General features: G+C 52.0%; 1 protein-coding gene across 1 annotated transcript in view; it reads left to right on the top strand.

The window, feature by feature from the left end:
* Positions 1-18,323, top strand: part of EPHB1 (EPH receptor B1) — a 431,842-nt gene that overhangs the window by 346,677 nt on the left and 66,842 nt on the right. Inside the window, exon 10 of the mRNA XM_051818616.1 lies at positions 7,535-7,657. Within this exon, the coding sequence (XP_051674576.1) occupies positions 7,535-7,657 (123 nt within the window). The remainder of the gene's footprint in view (positions 1-7,534; positions 7,658-18,323) is intronic.

Raw genomic sequence — 18,323 nt, 5'->3', positions numbered from 1 at the left:
TTTAGTTTAAAACAAAATAAGGCAGCACCAATGGGGGAAGGCTTGACTTACTATTTATTTGTGTGTGAGACAATTAAGCATTTAGTCAACCACATGCTTAAGATCAGAAATACAAAGCTGATAAAAATTCAAGCACCGTTATTGATGAAGAATAATATGATTAATAACTGCAGTTTTGAGCACTTACTGCATTAAACGCTTTGCATATATTAAGGAACTTAATCCTCCCAACAGCCCTGTGGGGTAGATTTTTGCATTTGAAGAAATAAAATCTCAGAGAGGGCTAGTAACCTGCGACTTGCACAAGGGTAAAGCTGGGGTCTCCCCAAGCCCCTGGTTCTGATTAGAGTTCAGTTAGGAGCAGGGGAACCCAGACACTGCATCCCTCACACTGGTGTTCTCTGAGGACCCCACCTGCGGAGGACGGGGGGGGGCCTGGGCTGCCACCCAAGGTTACTTGGAAACCCCAATGTTTGGTGCTGGAGACCCTCAGGCAGGGTCCTGTGGGCACCATTGAGCGTTAATGTCATTGTGGCGAAGGACCAGGAGCTGTTGCTAGCCTTCCTGGGGTTTGCCGGCACCACTGGATGAAAGGTCAAAGCAAGCCGACTCTGAGTGCAGGGACGCTGCCCCGTCCACTGGAGCCACCCACCAGAGAGGCAGCCTGCCCAGTGGGGACGTGGTTCTCTGTGCCGGTCAGGCAGAGGCGGCGACTCCTGCTCCGGGTGGGAGACTGGGAGGGACTGCATCGAGAAACGCATGTGGCCCGAGGTTCCTCACCCAGCTCTGAGGTTCTAGGCAGTGGGTGTGTTTCAGAGTGTTGGAGGACACAGCATCGAGCCCTCAGCTGGTCAGCTTGGTTGCCGGCGTGCGTGCGGGTCAGGTGTGCCCCTGGAAGGAGGAAGGAGACTGATGGTGGCGGTTCCGGTCACCTGTTCTGGATGGTGACTTATTAACTGAGCCTGAGTATATGAGGACCAATGGGGAGAGCAGGAAGGGCTCCTTGGTGCCAAAGGTGGCCGCGTTTATGGTGGGTGCTTGTGAAATGTCACAGGTAGTTAATGAGCTTCATGCACCCATGTGTCCGCTGCCGGCTGCAAACCGGAGTCGCTAGAAAGGTGACCGTCAGATCCCCAGATCCCTAGATCCCCAGATACACAGCTGCTGCCCTAGAGTTCCTGGCAGGACATCAGAGGAAAGTCCTGGCTGACCTGGGGCACGGAAGCGCACAGAGCAGGGAGAGGTTCAACTTCTCTTCCGGAGATACCTTCCCCAGCAGCAGCACTGGCCCGCTCCCCTACCCCAGGACACAGACACACAGCAGTATCTGTGGTTTTAGGAACAAATCCTGACCATGCGGTGAAACGCCCAAGCAGAAGGTGGTGGGAGTCCTCCTTGGATCCCCTGCTCGTCCCTCCAGTCTCGTGGCCCACCCAGTGCCTCAGTCTCCCTCTTTTTTTTAAGATTTATTTATTTATATTTGAAAGAGTTACACAGAAAGAAGAGAGACAGAGAGAGAACTCTTCTATCCGCTGGTTCACTCCCCAACTGGCCGCAATGGCCAAAGCTGTGCTGATCTGAAGCCAGGAGCCAGGAGCTTATTCTGGGTCTCCCACGAGGGTGCAGGGGCCCAAGGACTTGGGCCATCTTCTACTGCTTTCCCAGGCCATAGCAGAGAGCTGGATTGGAAGTGGAGCAGCTGGGACTTGAACTGGCGTCTATATGGGATGCTGGCACTGCAGGTGGCGGCTTTACCAGCTACACCACAGTGCCGGCCCCGAGCCTCCCTCTTGAAAACAGCACCTGTTGTCCTAGTCTGGGCCTTGGCTGGGGTACACTGTTGCTAGTATTCATCAGCCGTTACTGGCAGCTTTACCCCAGGAAACTGCTCCATATTTAGCTCTTCCCATCCAAGCCTCCACTTCTACTCCGGTGCCTCCCCAACCCACAAGCCCACGTCCACTCTTCCAGCTGTCTCCAGGCTGGAAGTTTTCCGACCAACTCTAGGAACCACCTCTTTCATTTATCCACTGCAAGTCTCAACCAGTGAGTGCCAGCTCCCCTGACCAGCGGTTTCTTTTCCTGAAATCCATGACCTGGTGAATAGCAACAGAAGATTCTAGAAGGCATGGCATTGATCTGCTAATTCCTTATCTCTGAGTGCTTACCTTGGTGCTATCAGTTCTTCCTTTGAAATTTCTCTCCCGTCCTCAGCTGTTCTCAGTGGAGTGGGCTGGCTGAGAACTCTGTTATCTTCCACCTTCGTTATGGCCACATCCTCATAGCCTCTTCCTCACACCAGTAATGAGTGCGTGCTGTAGCCTGCCAGCAAGACCAGCTCTCTGAGCCCTGCTCTGGGATGGCCCTGCCTCTCTGCCGGTTCAGTTGTCAGCTCTGTGTGTTGGTGGCATCGGTGTTAATGCCTTTCTTTGGTAATCAAGGCCACATCAGTGTTGTTCCACCATGAGCACCTCTGTCCTCCACAATCCAGCTGGTCTCCCTCTCCTCTCACCCAGTGCCAGGCCTCTCTAGGCGCCTACCTTGCCCACGCAGGACCACATGTACGTGCCCTTTCAAGCTCACCCCAAGTCCTGGTGTTTCTGGGATTCTGACTGTGAAATCTACAGCATCCCTAGTCTCTGCGTTCTCTCATCTCCGAAGCACTTGCAGCCCACTTCCAGGTGTGGCGCCGAGTTCAAGGCCATCCAGCACCGGTCTCTGGTTGTCTCATATCTTAATGGCCTGGAGAACTCCAAGAGCTTTGTCTTCCTGTAGCTCCCACAGTCCCTGGCACAGTGCTAGCCAGGTACCCTTTGTCGGGGATGAGAAACAGGAGAGGTGCTCAGTGCCCTGAGGCTGAGCGTTGGATGAATTCACTTCCAGAGTCTGGGTTTTATGTGTAGAACTCTGAACAGCTACCCTCTTGCGCTTCAATATCTGGACCAAATTGTGGTGAGTTGCAGAGATGACAACGCTGGGATCCGGAATGAGGATCCTCACTTTCCCATGATGCTGTAAAAATCCGCGGGGTCACTGAGATGTTACCAGCTGAAAACAGCCCGCTGTGCCACCTCTTTGAGACCATCCTATAGGATTCCAGGAGTCCTCCACCAGCCAGAAACCACCAGGCTCTTCCTGGCACCCCTGGAGCCCTGTGGGCAGTGGTGCTCACCACTGACTCAGAAGGTGCCCTTGAGATTGATTTTGAACTTCCTGGATGCATGGGAGCGCTCAGTCTTCCCCTTCAGCTCTTAAGCATCACCTGTTGCTCAGATCTGGCCTTTTGCCACCCCCTTCTGCTCTCCCCAAGTCCCCGGCACTTGCAAATGGTCTTTGCTGACTTTTCGCGTCCCTACGCCTCCCACGTCTGCAGCATCCCCGCAGCTTTCCCTGGCTGCTGCCCTCCTGAGGGCATCCTGGTGTCCGCTGCAGACGTTCTGACAATGGCCAGGAGCCTCCCGTGCTTCCAGAACCGCCCTGTGCCACCCAAGGAGGCCCCACCAGAACCTAGCGTAGTTGAAGCCGTGGTTCATGCTTAAGCTTTGGCATTTCTCCCGGGGTTGTGGGCTCCGGTCTTAGCAGGTTTTGAGGCTAAAGAACAAGCATGCTGGCAATGAGCTCTTTAATAGAAAATGAGCAACCTAAAAGATTGTAAAATTGAGAATTTGTGTTCTCTCTCGAGGCACTAGCAATCACAGGTCTTCATCAATGAGCACCAGTTAATAATTGGAAATTGTAAAGCGTGATAAATATGTTAATGATGTTTATGTTAATAATAGCAATGTGAGGCATTGTACAGATTATTCTAAAACGCCATGCATTATACGATGTTACATCTGATATTATTATTACTACCACTAATAATATTTCCCCAACACTCACAGTCTGACGACATCTTCTGAGTCCCGTCTCCAAATGTTCGGCTGTGCCTGACTCTGCAGCCTCGCTCGCTGTCTGTGATTCATTGCACTAAATACCATTTTCCTGATAATTAAAAACTGCTCACTGGCAAGTGGGAGCAGGAACAGGCGGATGCAGGATTTATGCAGAAACACAAAATGAGCCAAAAGACAAATGACCTGTTCTGCCTGGCTGAAGGCATTTCTTTTCCCCTCCTCGTCTTCTGGGTCTGCAGAAAGGCGAGCTGGGCCATGGGTGAGGGCACTGGGAGCTGTGTCGTTGCGAGGTGAGGTGGATGCAGCGGGAGCCGCTGCCTGTCTGGGCTCCCTCCTGGTTCCGAGCACAGAACCGTCTGCCCTCCACTGGAGGAGCTGTGCCTGGGCCATCTCCTCCATCCACGCTATTGGGCTGTTAGACCTCAGGGAGAGGCAAAGCATTGCATTAGGGCCGTGTCTTAGGCCATCAGTTTCACTCTTTAAGTGTCCCCTCCCCAATGCGACGATGCTTCTGTCAACTTCAGGGAAAATAAATACAATCTGTACAGTTGCATGGATGCAGCAAGTGGGACGTGCTAAATGGATGCTGCAGCATCATGTACCCACTCTGGGGCCCCAGGTGGCCACCTTAGCCTCTGGTGAAAAGGCCTCAGTGAGAGCCGAAGCCCCCGGCCCCAGAAGAGCAGCCATGAGTTTGCGCATACCCTGACACACACACACGTGTGCACACACTGTTTGATTTTCCAGGCCAGTGGGCCAGCAGCCGGCTCTCCTTGCTGTGTGCACTTTCTCCCAGCAGGGCCCACCTCGTTGCACTTTCCTGGCCAAGAGGAAGAACGAGGAAGCCCCTGGAGAGGAACGCGCTCCCTCCGGGGAGTAGCCCCTTCCCCCAGCTGCATGCAGCCAGGCCCTGCAAAGCTCATGAACTCGGAATCCCTTCCCATTTGTCCTCCTGTATGTCTTCCCTTGCAGACCGTTCATTACAGCACATTCTAGATTGTTTAATTAGTTCCCATGGAAGAGTCCTGTAGGACAGCTTAGCATACATGGCTTAAAAGCCCTTGATCTAAATTAGCAACGTAGTTATTTTTAAAGCAACTAATCTAACCCTAAGCGGCTTACATCCCGCACTGCCCACCCCACCTGGCTTCCCCTCCCTACCTCCTCAGACACTTCTAGAATAATTTACTGATAGAGCAGTGCGGCCTCACTGTGCGTCAGGCACCGTGCTAGGAGTGTCACTTGCAAAGGGTGCTTTTATGCCACAGCTGGTGATCTCCTTCTTTGTGGGAGGAAAAACTTTTCTAAGGGGTGATGTGGACTTACCATGTTCTGTAGGGCTGGTAGAAGGTTGCTGGGTTCTGACGTCACCTGTGGGCCCAGGCAGCTGGCCTCTGGCCCTCCTCTCTTTGCTGCACAGAACTGGGGAGAAGTCACGGCTTGTTGGCAGCGACCTGCTGTCCCCTTGCATTCTGAGTGCATCTGTTGCCCGGTCTCTCCCTCCCTCCTTCCACCAGCGCACAGTGGCTGACTTCTGCCTGCTGGCAGCATCTGTTTCTTTGCCTGAATGTTTCCAATGACCTTGGCACCCCCCCTCCCCAGCGCCACCACCCACCCGGACAGCAGGCCAAGCAGTCCATGACCAAAGCCGGTGGGGGATTCAGTATGGAAATACCACAGCTTCCTTGACCCCAGGATGGGCGGACTCTGGAGCTGAGAGCTGCTTCAGGGACCACAGTGGTCGGTGGCTTGAGCACAGGTCTCCCAAACACAGCCTTCCAACGCCCTGTCTTCCTTCCCGCTTCACTCAGGTACATCTTGGGATCGCCTCCCAGATAGGCCACTTGCTTTCAAAACCTGCCCTCTGGGGACACCCTAAGCAGGACCAGGGTGGCCTGGATGTGCGGTCCTGGTTCTTGGCCCATTGTCCACCTGGTTTCACTAGTTCTTGCTCTTTACCTGTTCTCTGTGGCAGCTGAGAAACGGTTGGTAGTCTTCTGTCTCTGTTCCCTCTTCGTCCACTGTTAGTAAACCAGCGCCCCCTCTTAGGCATGCTCATGGGGCACACCGCTCTCAAGTCTCTCAGGGATTAGAACATGCACCATGACGGCAAGGCCCTCTCCACTTGCTCTGTGCAAAGTCTGTGCCATCCCAAAGTTTCCAAGGAGCATTCTACAAAGGTCTAGCCACCCTGAAACCAGCAGGCCAAGATTGGCTTTATTTAGCAGCCAGGAAGAACCCATCGTCAGAAAAAAAAAAAAAATTGTTCCTCTGGGCGGGACCCCCAGGCTCCTTGGTCTTAAAAGGAATCTGGCTCAGTTTTTTGCTGTGTCTTCCTCCTGCTCTGGGATCGTGGCCTAACGCTTCTTATACACACTGGAGTTGGTGACCAGGGTAGTGTTCGCTTAGGAGACCAGCAGACCTGTGAGAAAGTTTGTGGGTGGAAAATGTCAAAACCAGAGCATGCGTGCAGGGCTGGGAGCCTCGGAGAAGAGGCTGCGGTGGCTGGGGCGGGGCTGCAGTGCTGCGGTGGAGACTGAGGCCCGGGCTGAGCCTGAGGTGTCCTTGCTCACGGCCCTGGGTAAGGCAGCGGCTGGAGGGAGGCCCACTGCTCTCCCACGGGTGTGACCCCTGCCTGTCCTGCACTTTGCCTAATGACACATCAAGCATGTTGACAAATCACCTTGCGAGGAATCCATTTGTTTCTTGGGTTCCATTTACTAGCGCGCCCCCTCTCCTCCACTTCTTGAATGTATTTTTCCTGCAATGACAATTCTCTGTGTTGTCCCCATGCACACCTATCTGTCTTAGCACTGGGCACCTCTGTGACAAGCTCTAAATTCCTTTACGTATTCCTCACTCACCATTTTCTTCGTTTTTCATACTTCAGTGTGTCTGAAGGCATGGGAGTTCAATCACCATTTGTCTTTCATTCCATCTCATTTTTTTCCACGTGGACTTCGTGCTTTTCCTAACAGAATTTTGTTAACTTTTCTACTCACATTTTTGTCCTCCAGTATCCTGTCTTGGCACCTCCATTTTGAGGGTTTTTCTAACAGCAATTTCTTTCCTACCTTCTTTCTCTCTCTCTCTTTCTCTCTCTCTTCCTTCCTTCCTTCCCTCCCTCCCCCCTTCCTTCCTTCCTTCCTTCCTCCCCCCTTCCTTCCTTCCTCCCTCTCTCTTTTACTCCCTCCTCATCTCTCTGGCAGCCTCAGATCACAGCCGTCAGTTATAACCTTAACAGCGGCCTCCGCCAGGAAAGTTGTCAAGTTGATAAATATTGATATCTACCCTACCATTTTCCCACCACTTTTCCGCTAATGCATTTGGTTGGCATCAATCAGCTTCTCTGCCTTCTGTGAGTGCCCGGTATGGGAACTGGTCCCGATCTGTCACTTATAAGTAATCTGTTCCACATTTCATCAAGAGCTCACAAAGAGAAGAAATGCTGGAGGAGACGTAGAGGACGGGGAACCTGGCAGGAGTGGCCCCAGAGGGAGGGAGGGAGCAGGGGCGGCTGGGCCAGGTGAGGAGAGCAGGCAGTGCAGGTGCACTCCGCAGTGCTGGGGCCAACAGCAGAACTTGGCGGCCGCTGCATTCTCCTCGGGATGTTAACCCTGCTTGTCTCCTCCAACAAGGCTCCCCAGGGATGAAGATCTACATTGATCCCTTCACTTATGAGGACCCCAATGAAGCCGTCCGGGAGTTTGCCAAGGAGATTGATGTGTCTTTTGTGAAAATCGAAGAGGTCATCGGAGCAGGTATGGCTGTCCCTCCCCCTTCGTTTCTGTCCAGTTGGTGTCCACACGTCTTCGGCCCACCGCTCCCTTTCAGCCTAAAGAGCCGGCCCGTTGGGGAGACAGTGTCTGCTTTCCTGTGCTGCAGAAGACAAGTCTGCACCCCTTCTGTGTGTGTCTAGGTCCGAGAAAGAACGTCACTCGGAATCTTCTGGGGACCTTGATCATGGTGACCAGGCTTTTCTGGTATTGCAGAGAAATCACATGTGGTTGGAGAAGATTAGAAACAGCTCTGCACATGGCCCACGAAACGCAGACAGGAGAGAGACACAGGGCACACACTCAGGAAGAAAACAAAATCTTTAGAAATTGGATCTAGTCTCTCACTCACTGATGGTGACGTCTCAGTGGCTTTCGGCCAAGATTCCTGGCCAAACACAGAGCTCTCCTCTTCTCTGCACCTGCGTCTAGAGACAGAAAAGCCCAGCCAGAGTAGAAGGAATGGCCTGAGATGTGGGAAGTCACAGCTGAGGACTGAACTAGAGTTTTCATCTCTCTTTAATGGGTCAGGAGTTGAGTCAGTTCAGTAACGGACCCAGCCTTACTCTTGGAAGCGAGATCAAACATCCCAAACGTCACTGCTTTATAAGGGATTGTTACCGTCTCTTACGAATCTTCCAAAAAGCTGGGTGCGGCCTGCGTCTCCTTCCTTACTCTGTGTTCTTCCTGCGTGTTCTGTGTCTTGTCTTCTCTAGTCCGTCTTAGCCATGGTTCAGGCTCTCTTCACTGTAGTCATCTCTGCAGCTCCTGGAGCTGAAGCGCTTGCTATGTTCATACCAATATTCGGAGAGCCGCGGAGTTTCCGCTGCCCGTAATGTTTTCACTCAGTACACTACGTGCAGTCAAAGTCTCGCAGACGGCCGCTTCCTAGATTATTTTAGAGGGAGTGTCACCATCCTTCCATTCACTGCCTCCCTTAATGCACGGAGGGGTCGAAAAGCCGTCTGTGAGTCACGTTGGAAAGCCTGCGCCACTCGGCCGCCAGTTCCATGCGCTGGTTTCTCTCTTGAAGAACCCCATCCTCGAGTGCCCTTCAGTGTCCCGATGGTGGGCGCTGGGACCCTCCATGCCCTGTCCAGACGGCTGACCAGAACCCGAGCCCATGAGTCTGCGCCTGTCTCCCATGGCCGTTCGTTAAATGGGCTCCTGAACTGAGGCTTCCACATCTGCGCCCGTCGTGTTCTCTCCCTCTTTAGACACTGGCACGGTTTAGGATTGCGCCGTGGAAGGCTGCCGACCCCATGAATCCTACAACTCCCAGGGGCTCAGATTTCCCCCGTGAACCTGACAGCGCTGGGGAGGCGGGCTTTTAGCCCTGCACTCTGTTTGCCCGCGTTATTAATTGCTGTTATGGCTTGCGGTAATGGCGCTAGTGATTTTAATGTTGTTATTTATGCCATGGTTCAGAGTGATGTGTTCCGGGCTGCATTTCCTGCCAGGGAGCACACATCAGCCTCCATCGCAGGGAGAAGACAGCAGCCGACTTTATGGTCCTGCCGGGGAGTTACGGTTTGGGGTGAGGTCACCAGCTGCTAGATGCCCATAAAGCGACAACTGATGGTCCTTCTCTCTCCTCCACCTTCCATTCATGCACAGTGCTTGCTGCTGTGTGTGTGCCCTCTACATCTACACAGAGAAGGTTTCTCCCTCTCTGTGGCTCCCACATGCTGGCCAGAGATTGATGCATGGAGCAGTTGTGTGATGCTCAGCCCACAGTTAAAGGCGTCTGCCCAGTCATGGTGACCTCTCCCCACCCCCCACCCACCACCTCCACTAGAGACCAATCCCCTTATAGGACTCAGAAGGCCCCAGAGCTAAACCCTGGGGATATTAACTCCCAGCGCACAACCTTACACAACTTCAACCCATCGCCCTCACCTCCCCACACTCTGGTAAGAGCTGATGTGAAGTCAAGTTTACAAACTGGCCTGTTGGGGGTGCGGGAGTGGGGAGGGACTGGTAACTAGAAATGTTTCTCTTAGCCACCTGGGAGACTTGGAGCAGGGAGCAAAAACTCAGGCTTCCATATGGTCCCAAAACACCACAACAAACAAAACACAAGGGGAGCAAAGTCAGTCTTCCTTCCTCCTCCCTTTCTCCTCTTCCTCTGCACTTCCTCCCTCCTGGCCTCCTGCCCTCTGCAAGCTTGTACTGAACACCTCCTGCCTCTGGGTGTGGAGCTCCAGCGAGGAGTAAACAGCTGGCCCCTGCAGAGACCTGGGGGTCTTTGTCTTTGCCGACAGCAGGTGAACCTGTAGCCATCATCTGTTTCACCCTGCCCACAGCACAGGCACAGGTATAAGGTGTGCACCCAACACAGAGGAGTGCTTGGCTCTTTGTGGTGGCTCCTGCTGGGGCCTGGGGTAAGGAAGGCTCCACAGAGGAGATGACCTTGGGCCCTAACCTTCAAGGATGAAAACGAGTAGAAAAATGAAGATTTTAGGAGATGTGGGAGACAGTGACAGGAGAGGAAAATGAGCAGGACCCTCTGGCAGCCGTGTGCCGCCGCCAACTGCAGCCCTAGCTCCCAAAAGCAACTGCGTGCATCTCGCCCCAGCCCCACACACACTGGCAGCATGCTAGTGACTGGACGCCAACCCCATGGGAGGGCTGACACCATGAGAATCAGCAGAAGCTACCCATCCAGGGTGTTTGTTTCTGTGTGTTCTGGAGAGCCAGTAGTTGAACAGCTCCCAGAAGAAGAACTCCCTCCTACTGTGGCAGAGTAACTGGCCTGTGCCTGCTGAGTACAGATCTGGAGGAGAGGCCATGTTGTCACAGGAGGGGTTAAGTCTGGGGTGCATGGAGATCCTCGTTCATTAAACATTGTTTCTGTGCCTGGCGGGAAAGATGCTGGGGAAGCACTGGGTGCCCGGCAGTGGCTGCCCTGAGGGGTCATCGTCTGTACCAGGACACACAATATGGGGGGGGGGGGGCTGGGGGACAGGTAGCCCTAGAGATGGGAGGAGAGGCTTGAGGGCAGGGGGAGACTTAGGAAGAGGGAGCTGAGGATGTGGTGGTTTGGGATGGGTTGGGAACAAGCAGGAAAGAAGGCCTCTGGGAGGGAATTCCTGGGGGTAAGTACTGAGCATCAGGTCTGGAGAATCGGGCTGAGCAGAGCGGTCAGAGGCTACAGGATGGACTGTGTCATTAGAAAACGAGTAGGAAAGCTCTGAGACTGTCTGACTCTATGTGGATGGGGCTGAGAGGAGCAGTGGGGAAGGGAAGGGTGGAGACTCAGCTGGGACGCTTGCAGAGGCTCCGCGAGGGCAGGTGCCGGTATCAGAGTGAGAAGGAGGCTGCCTTAAGTAACCAGACTTCACCCAGCTGGGTGCGTCCCAGCACAGCAAATGGAACAACTAGTGGGCATGGTGGCTGGGATGGACAGGGACAGGTGGGGCAGGTGTGGGGGGTGTGTGGCCAGAAAGCAATACCTTGAAGGGAGAGTAAGGCTGCCTGGCACCAAGGGTGTGATGGTTGAGCCTGTTGAGTGCAGGAAAATGGAATACCATCTAGAAACTGTGAGGTTGAGGGATTGCATCAGCTCCCACGGTTCTCCTGAAGTTGCCCAGGATGCTGGACAAAGAATAAAGAGCGTTCAGTGTAAGTTAGATGTGATGCCACCCAGAAAACAGAAGAATTCACCGCTGATCCTTGTGCAATTGCTGTTTGCTGTCCATGGTTCCTCGGGAGGCTCATGGTGCCTTGGGAGTGAGCAGACCCAGGTGTTTTTATTGGGCTGAGACTGGCCTAGTGCATGGCATTTAGGTGCGCGTGGTGAATGAAAGTGGATGTGGGGGAAAATCATGGTGGGGATGACAATCTGGGGAGCTGCATAGAGTTTGGGAGAATGAGGAGCCCGCTGGAGGGAGGGTTACTTTGTGTTCTGAAAATTGCCAAGTGGGATGCGGGAGAAACGGCCCTTCCTCTCCTCCCTGTAGGTAATGGAGGTGATTGACGTCTCTAGAGAGGGCAACAGGCTATCCTGGCATTTTCAGAGATTTTCAGCTCAGTGTTACCAATGGGAGTTGTCTCATGGGTCAACTCCAATGCATGGGTTAATTCTGATCCGTTGGGTCAGTAGACTTACCCAGTGCGTAAACCAGAGCTGCCAGCTGCGATTGGGCCCTACAGCATGAGTGACGTTCCTGGGTTGTACAGTGCGAAGCTTGTGTGACTGTATGCAGCAGTCTCGAACAGGACTGTCAAGTACAGGAAAATGTAAGTGCAGGTGTCACCAGCAGGTGACAAGCAGAAGGAGACCTGCCAGTTGTGTTTTCGTTAATAGATACATTCTCTTCCTCTGACTCCAGGAGCTACCAACTCAGCATTTTCAAAACTGGCTGATGCTGAGGGAGAGGAGGCTGGGGTAGGACAGTTGGGATGAGGGAATGTAAGACACACACAGGTGGGGCGGAGTCACCCAGCATAGCCTTGGCACAGCTTGGGAGAAGAAGATGGGTTTCCTTGGGGGATGATTTGGCAGGAAGGTCGCTTGCCCAACTGGTTCTCTGGGGTCATTCAGAGCGACAGTACAGGGAGGGTTTCTAGAAGAGAAGACCTAAAACCATCTTCAGAAGTTACAGTTGAAGTAGCTGGCATGTACTAAGCACTCATTGCCTGCCAGACTCTGCCCTGTGTGTTTCACAAGCATGGCCTCACTTAATCCTCCTTGTGAGTTAGAGGTGGAGTTTATATGTGAGTATGTTTTAACTGGAAAGGAGTTGGCCTAAAGAGAATAGGTTGTTGTGGGCTGTGCTGCCAGCCCAATAAATAATGGAGCTAGAATGTATTTTTTAAAAGATTTATTTATTTGAAAGTCAGAGTTACATGAGGAGAGAGAGAGAGAGAGAAAGAGAAAGAAAGAGAGAAAGAGAGACAGAGAAGTCCTCTATCCACTGGTTCACTCTCCAGTTGGCTGCAGCGGCTAGAGCAATGGCCAATCTGAAGCCTGGAGCCATGAGCCAGGAGCTCCGGGTCTCCCATGTGGGTGCAGGGGCCCAAGGACTTGGGGCATCTTCTACTGCTTTCCCAGGCCATAGCAGAGAGCTGGATCGGAAGTGGAGCAGCTGGGACTAGAATCAGCACCCATATGGGACTAGAATCAGCACCCATATGGGATGCTGGCACTTCAGGCCAGGTTGTTAACCTGCTGCGCCACAGAGCCAGCCCCAGCTAGAATTTAAACCCTGATGCAGCTATTCTGGATCTGGGAAATGCAGCCCCTGCCACGCCCGCCCCCACCCCCCCACCCCCCCGTGTTGGCTGCTATGGAAAGGAGCAGCAGGGTAGCCTCGCTGAAGCTCTCGCTAGCAGTTAGGAATCCCTAAAGCCTCTTTGCTGGGAACTCTGACTCTGCCCTGGAGTTTGTTATTCTCAGTTGGAGCTGCTGCAGAGATAGTCCCCATTCCCTGGAGAGAGCTTGTTCTCCTGAGAGTACTGTGGTCCCATCCTCCTGTTCTCTTGTACAAGTTACGCCTTAAGGACATTGGCAAGGGTCAAGATTGTTAGCACGTTTAATTATGTGTGCTCTGTAAACAACATGTATGGGTCTACGTGTATGTGACATACAGGTAGGCAGTGTCCCACTGCTTTAAAGAGCTTCAGGACAGAGAGGAAACCAGGTTGCCCTTCCTCCTTGCCGTCCACATATGAGGTATGGTGGACACACACAGTGGCTAAGAAGCAAGTTCCATCTCACGTACCAGTTCCAGGAGCCTGGGTAATGGGCGTCTGAGCTGAAGATGGCTGTGATCAATTAGTGATGTCTGTCCTCCAGGCAGGGTCAGGAGGTGGTGGAGTACGTGCCGTGCCTCTAGTATCCCTGGTTTAGCTGTAACCTACTTACTTATCTTGCACAGGCTACGGCTGGAAATCATACCTTAAACCCTACTTTAAATTTATTCTTGAAAAGTTCCATTTCTCGTGTAAGCTTGAATTAGTAACTAGAAACTCTACCTTCCTTTTTCCCCCCCAAGGCAGTTTGTGACTTCAAAATTCTGCTAAAAAAAAAAGAAGAAGAAGAAGTGCAATTGTGTGTATAGCTTCACACTGCACATAGCCAACAGCTACTGCTTGAAATACCTGCTGGCAGGCTGGATGTTTCATTTCCAAAAATTGAAACTTCGTTCCTTCTGATTTTATATATAATAGTTGAGGCATTTAATGCTGCTGAACCACTTTTTCTCTCTTCCTCATTTTGTCAGGGAAGGTAGGAAAGAGGTATTGGCAAGGAGCGGAAACTTGTAGGGAATCATCTCAGCAGCTGTCTGGGGGAAAGCTCAGGGACTGGCTTAAATTGCCCAAGCGGACAGCCTTGCAAGCTGCGGTCCTCAAACCCAAGCCCCATCAGAAACACCCAGAGCCCTGCTCAACCCAGATCCCGGCCCCGGGCCCCCCCACCTGCCCCCTCCCCCAGCCTCCTGAGCTTCGGATCCACTACATCCAGGCAGAGCCGGGGGATCTGCATTTTCTAACAAGTTCCTAAGTGAGGCTGGTGCTGCTGGCCACGGACCACACTTTACCACCACTGAGTGTCATGGGCTACCAGGTGGACCTGGAGTTGGGGCTGGATCCCAACCAAGAAAGTGCTTGGCCACAGGAGAGGGTCCAGGCTCAGCGGCAAATGTGTCCCAGAGTCTGACCAGACCACAAGGAAGCTGCAACCCCCATCAGAAGAGTCTGCGTGAAAAAGCAGACAGCCACAGTCACAGCCTGACAGCATCGTTTCCTGTAAGCACTGAGTTGAGATTCTCCTGTTAATTCCTAATTTGTGGAAAACTACTTTTCAGGTGTTATGAACTTCCTCGGAAGTCCTTCTGTAAAAGGAAGCTCCTTAGGGTTCAGATCACCACAGCAAATCACCACAGCCCCCAAGCTCTGGCCCTACTAACAAGAAAGTTCATCTAAAACCAAAGTTTCTTGAAGACTGAGCTGGAAGTCCAAGGTCACAGACAACAGCAGCTTCCCAGGTTGCAAGCAGCACAAGGTCTTGGTTTGGTCATATGCTCAGCTCCTGCCTCCCCATGAGACCATGGAGGTGCTAAGGGGCTGGAGACCCCAGGCGTTAGTGGCTTGGGCTTCCCTGGAGACATCCCCCATGTTCAGTGCCTGGCGGGAAGACTTCTCCATTATTCGAGGTTGAGGGTGGAGGGCACCCCCTCTAGTGTGTCCTGGGCCAGTCCCCCTAAATCTGGCAAGGCTGACCTGCATTTCTGCCTTTGCACTTCCAATGCCACCCGCACCATGGAGCCTGGCTACTTCCGTCCCCCATTTCTGCTGCTTAAAAATCACCCCACGTGCATGTCTCGGAGAGCGTGCGGTCTGCAGCACACTTTCTCAAAGACTCTGCAGCCCCGTGGGCAGGCAAAGCAGTGCATCGCTGCTTGTTCTTGTGTAGTGATGAGAAAGAAGAGTCCCCAGGGAGTGAAGGGCCCCGCCAAGGTTGACTGAGTCAGGTGCGGTTCCGCGGTAGACTGGGCACCTGCTCCCCCACTCACTACCGGGCCCCCTCCCACTCGTACTCAGGGTTACTTAATTACCGGGGTGAACGCAGCCTCCGAGTGAGGAGTCTGGATTAAGTGACTGCCTGTGCAGTTGCTGCTTTGAAAACCTCCTAGCTCAGAGAACATGAAGTCATTTCTTTGCCAGAGAGGGAAGGAGCTATTTTTACAGAGTAGCCGTTCCTGAAGGCGCTGACAGGCAGAAGTCTGAGAGTGGCAACTCTGTGACCACCTCGCCCCATCCGGAGAGAGAATGCTTTATTGTGCAGTGTTCCAAAAACAGTTATTTTGAAGTAGTTACAGAGAGACAAGGAGAGACAGACAGAGAGAGAGAGATCTTTCAACTGCTTGTCCGCTTCCCAGATGACCACAATGGCTAGAGCTGGGTCCAAGCCACAGCCAGGAGCCAGGAGCTTCATCTGGGTCTCCCACATGGATAGCAGGGGCCCATGCATTTGGACCATCTTCCACTGCTTTCCCCGGCCATTAGCAAGGAGCTGGATCAGAAGTGGAGCAGCTGGGCCAGTGCCACGTCTCACTTGGCTAATCCTCTGCCTACGGCGCCAGCACCCTGGGTTCTAGTCTCTGTTGGGGCGCTGGATTCTGTCTCAGTTGCTCCTCTTCCAGTCCAGCTCTCTGCTGTGGCCCGGGAGGGCAGTGGAGGATGGCCCAGGTCCTTGGGCCCTGCACCCACATGGGAGACCAGGAAGAAGCACCTGGCTCCGTGGCAGCCATTTGGTGGGGTGAGCCAATGGAAAAGGAAGACCACCTTTCTCTCTCTCTCTGTCTCTCTCTCTCTCACTGTCTAACTCTATCTGTCAAAAAAAAAAAAAGTGGAGCAGCTGTACTTGAACCTGGCACTCATGGGGCATGCCGGCATTGTAGGCGGCAGCTTAACCCACTATGCCACAACACTGACCCTGCTTTATTGTACAGTGTTTAAAACCTGTTGGATGAGACCCCTACAGCAGACATAATTCAAAGCCAAAGTATTAGACCAGTCAGTCACAAAGATGAAACAGTGGGATCGCATTTGTCATTTAGGAAAGTAATTTGATCTACATCGTTCTGTGTGGAGACGGCTTTGCAAATCCACGCCTTTGCTGGTGTCTGTCTTCCCTCTTTTCCTGTGGCTCTGCACTGTCACCTGTAAAACCCACACGGTATGTCAGGCCTGGACACAAGCCCTGCTTTCAAGAGGATTCAGAGGTGTGGAGATAAATCCCCGGGGCCCCAGGGCTCTTGGCAGTACACTGATCTGTTTGCAGTACGCCTGGGTGGCTTGGACCCTGGTCCTCAGCCCTCTCAAATTTGGCTGCATCTCCAAATCGCTGGGGCTGCCAGGCCTGGCTTCATGGGCCTGTGCCCAGCGCAGATGCACAGGGCCTGGTGTTTAGAGGGGCTGCTGCCACAGTCTTGAAATTCTTCATAATTTTTTCTCCATAATTTTGTTCCTTTTATTTAAGATATACAAATTTACTGCATTTCATAAATACAACCTTAGGAACATGGTGATTCTTGCCCCCATACCCTCCCTCCCACACTCTTCTTCCACCTCCCTCTCCTGTTCCCATTCTTATTTTTTTTAACTAAGATCTATTTTCAATTAGCTTTATACACAAAAGATTAACTCAATACTAAGTAAAGAGTTCAACAAATAATATAAAAGAAAAAAAAAACTGTCCCTCAACAGTTATGACAGGGGCTATTCAAAGTCATCGCATATCAAAGTGTCGAAATTCTTCTTAATTTTTGAGCAGCGAGTCCTGCATTTCATTCTGCACCAGGTCCTGCCAATGATGCAGCTGGTCCTGCAGGTGGCTTTTAAATATGCCAGTGCCCAAGTCCTACCCAGACCAGCTAATCAGAATCTCTGGAGGTGGACACAGTCTCTGGCCCTGGGCGGCTCCTCGGGCACCTGCAGGGGCGGCCACCTTGGAGAACCACTGGTGTCAACCCCCACCCCGTGTGTGTGTCTGTGCATGTTGGGGGACAGCAGATTTTCCCCTTAAGCTGTCTTCTCACTCCACACACTGCTGTGTAGAAGTGGATAAATATTCTGATCCCTAAGGATTCCGATCACACATGACTTCCAGGCAGGAGCCCTAGATGAACGACATCTGTGAAACAGCCCCACTTCTGGTGCTCGGCACCTGGGTACCAAGTTGTGGTGACAGCCACCACAAAGGAACAGTTAGGCACTGTGGTCCCTGAATGGTGATTTCCCATCCCCTCAGCTTCATTGCCGGGGGCACTGCTGACTGAGCAGTGGGGGCCTAGAGGCAGTGTGGTGGGCAGAGACAGCCGCGGACAACAACCATGCCTGTCACTCACAGCAGTGTGGCGTGGGGCTTGTTTGCTTTGTGCCTCAGTCTCCTTTACTGTAAAATGGGCATAACAGCACGCAACTCACAGGGGTGGATGAGATGAGGTTTGCAGAGTGCCTAGCACGGCAGCTGGCACTTAGTAGGTGGTCAACAAGTAAGATTTGGGCAGCATGTGCTCCGAGAAGAACTTTATGCATACGCTTCCCCTCAATGCTCAATTATGTCTTTTCCTCAAACAAAATTGAGCTCATTACTATGACAGTGAGGAAGAAATGCTTATTGGTATACTTACTAATGTAATACTAATTGTGTAATGTTAATTGGTATACTTATCAAATACATAATTTGTATTCATTCTGTGCATAGTTACTGAATATCTACGAGAGCAAAGGATCATGGGGTGGATTACATATATCCGTGTATACATATGTATATAGACACACATGTGCAGACCCACATTTATATCCACATACATGGGTATGTACATATATATGACAGGTTCCTGTCTTCTAGCACTTTTCTTTAACTCTTTTTCGTTTTAGCTATGAAAGTAATACTTATCATAACAACATAAAAGTTACTAAATCAAGTATACTAATCTCTACTTCCCCCCTCACATTCCCACCCTTCTAATGTAGCCATTTTTAAAAATAATTTGAAGTTAAAAATAAATTTGATATGGTTTCCCATAATTTTTCCTGTGTGCGTGCACACACACACACACACACACACACCCCATATGGGCACATACTCTGCATCACATTTTACAACTTGCTTTTCTTCTCTGCACTTCACAATATC

The sequence above is a fragment of the Oryctolagus cuniculus genome, chromosome 4 (genome assembly GCF_964237555.1).
Source record: "Oryctolagus cuniculus chromosome 4, mOryCun1.1, whole genome shotgun sequence".
Classification (NCBI taxonomy): domain Eukaryota; kingdom Metazoa; phylum Chordata; class Mammalia; order Lagomorpha; family Leporidae; genus Oryctolagus; species Oryctolagus cuniculus.
This window is presented reverse-complemented; position numbering and strand designations above follow the sequence as displayed.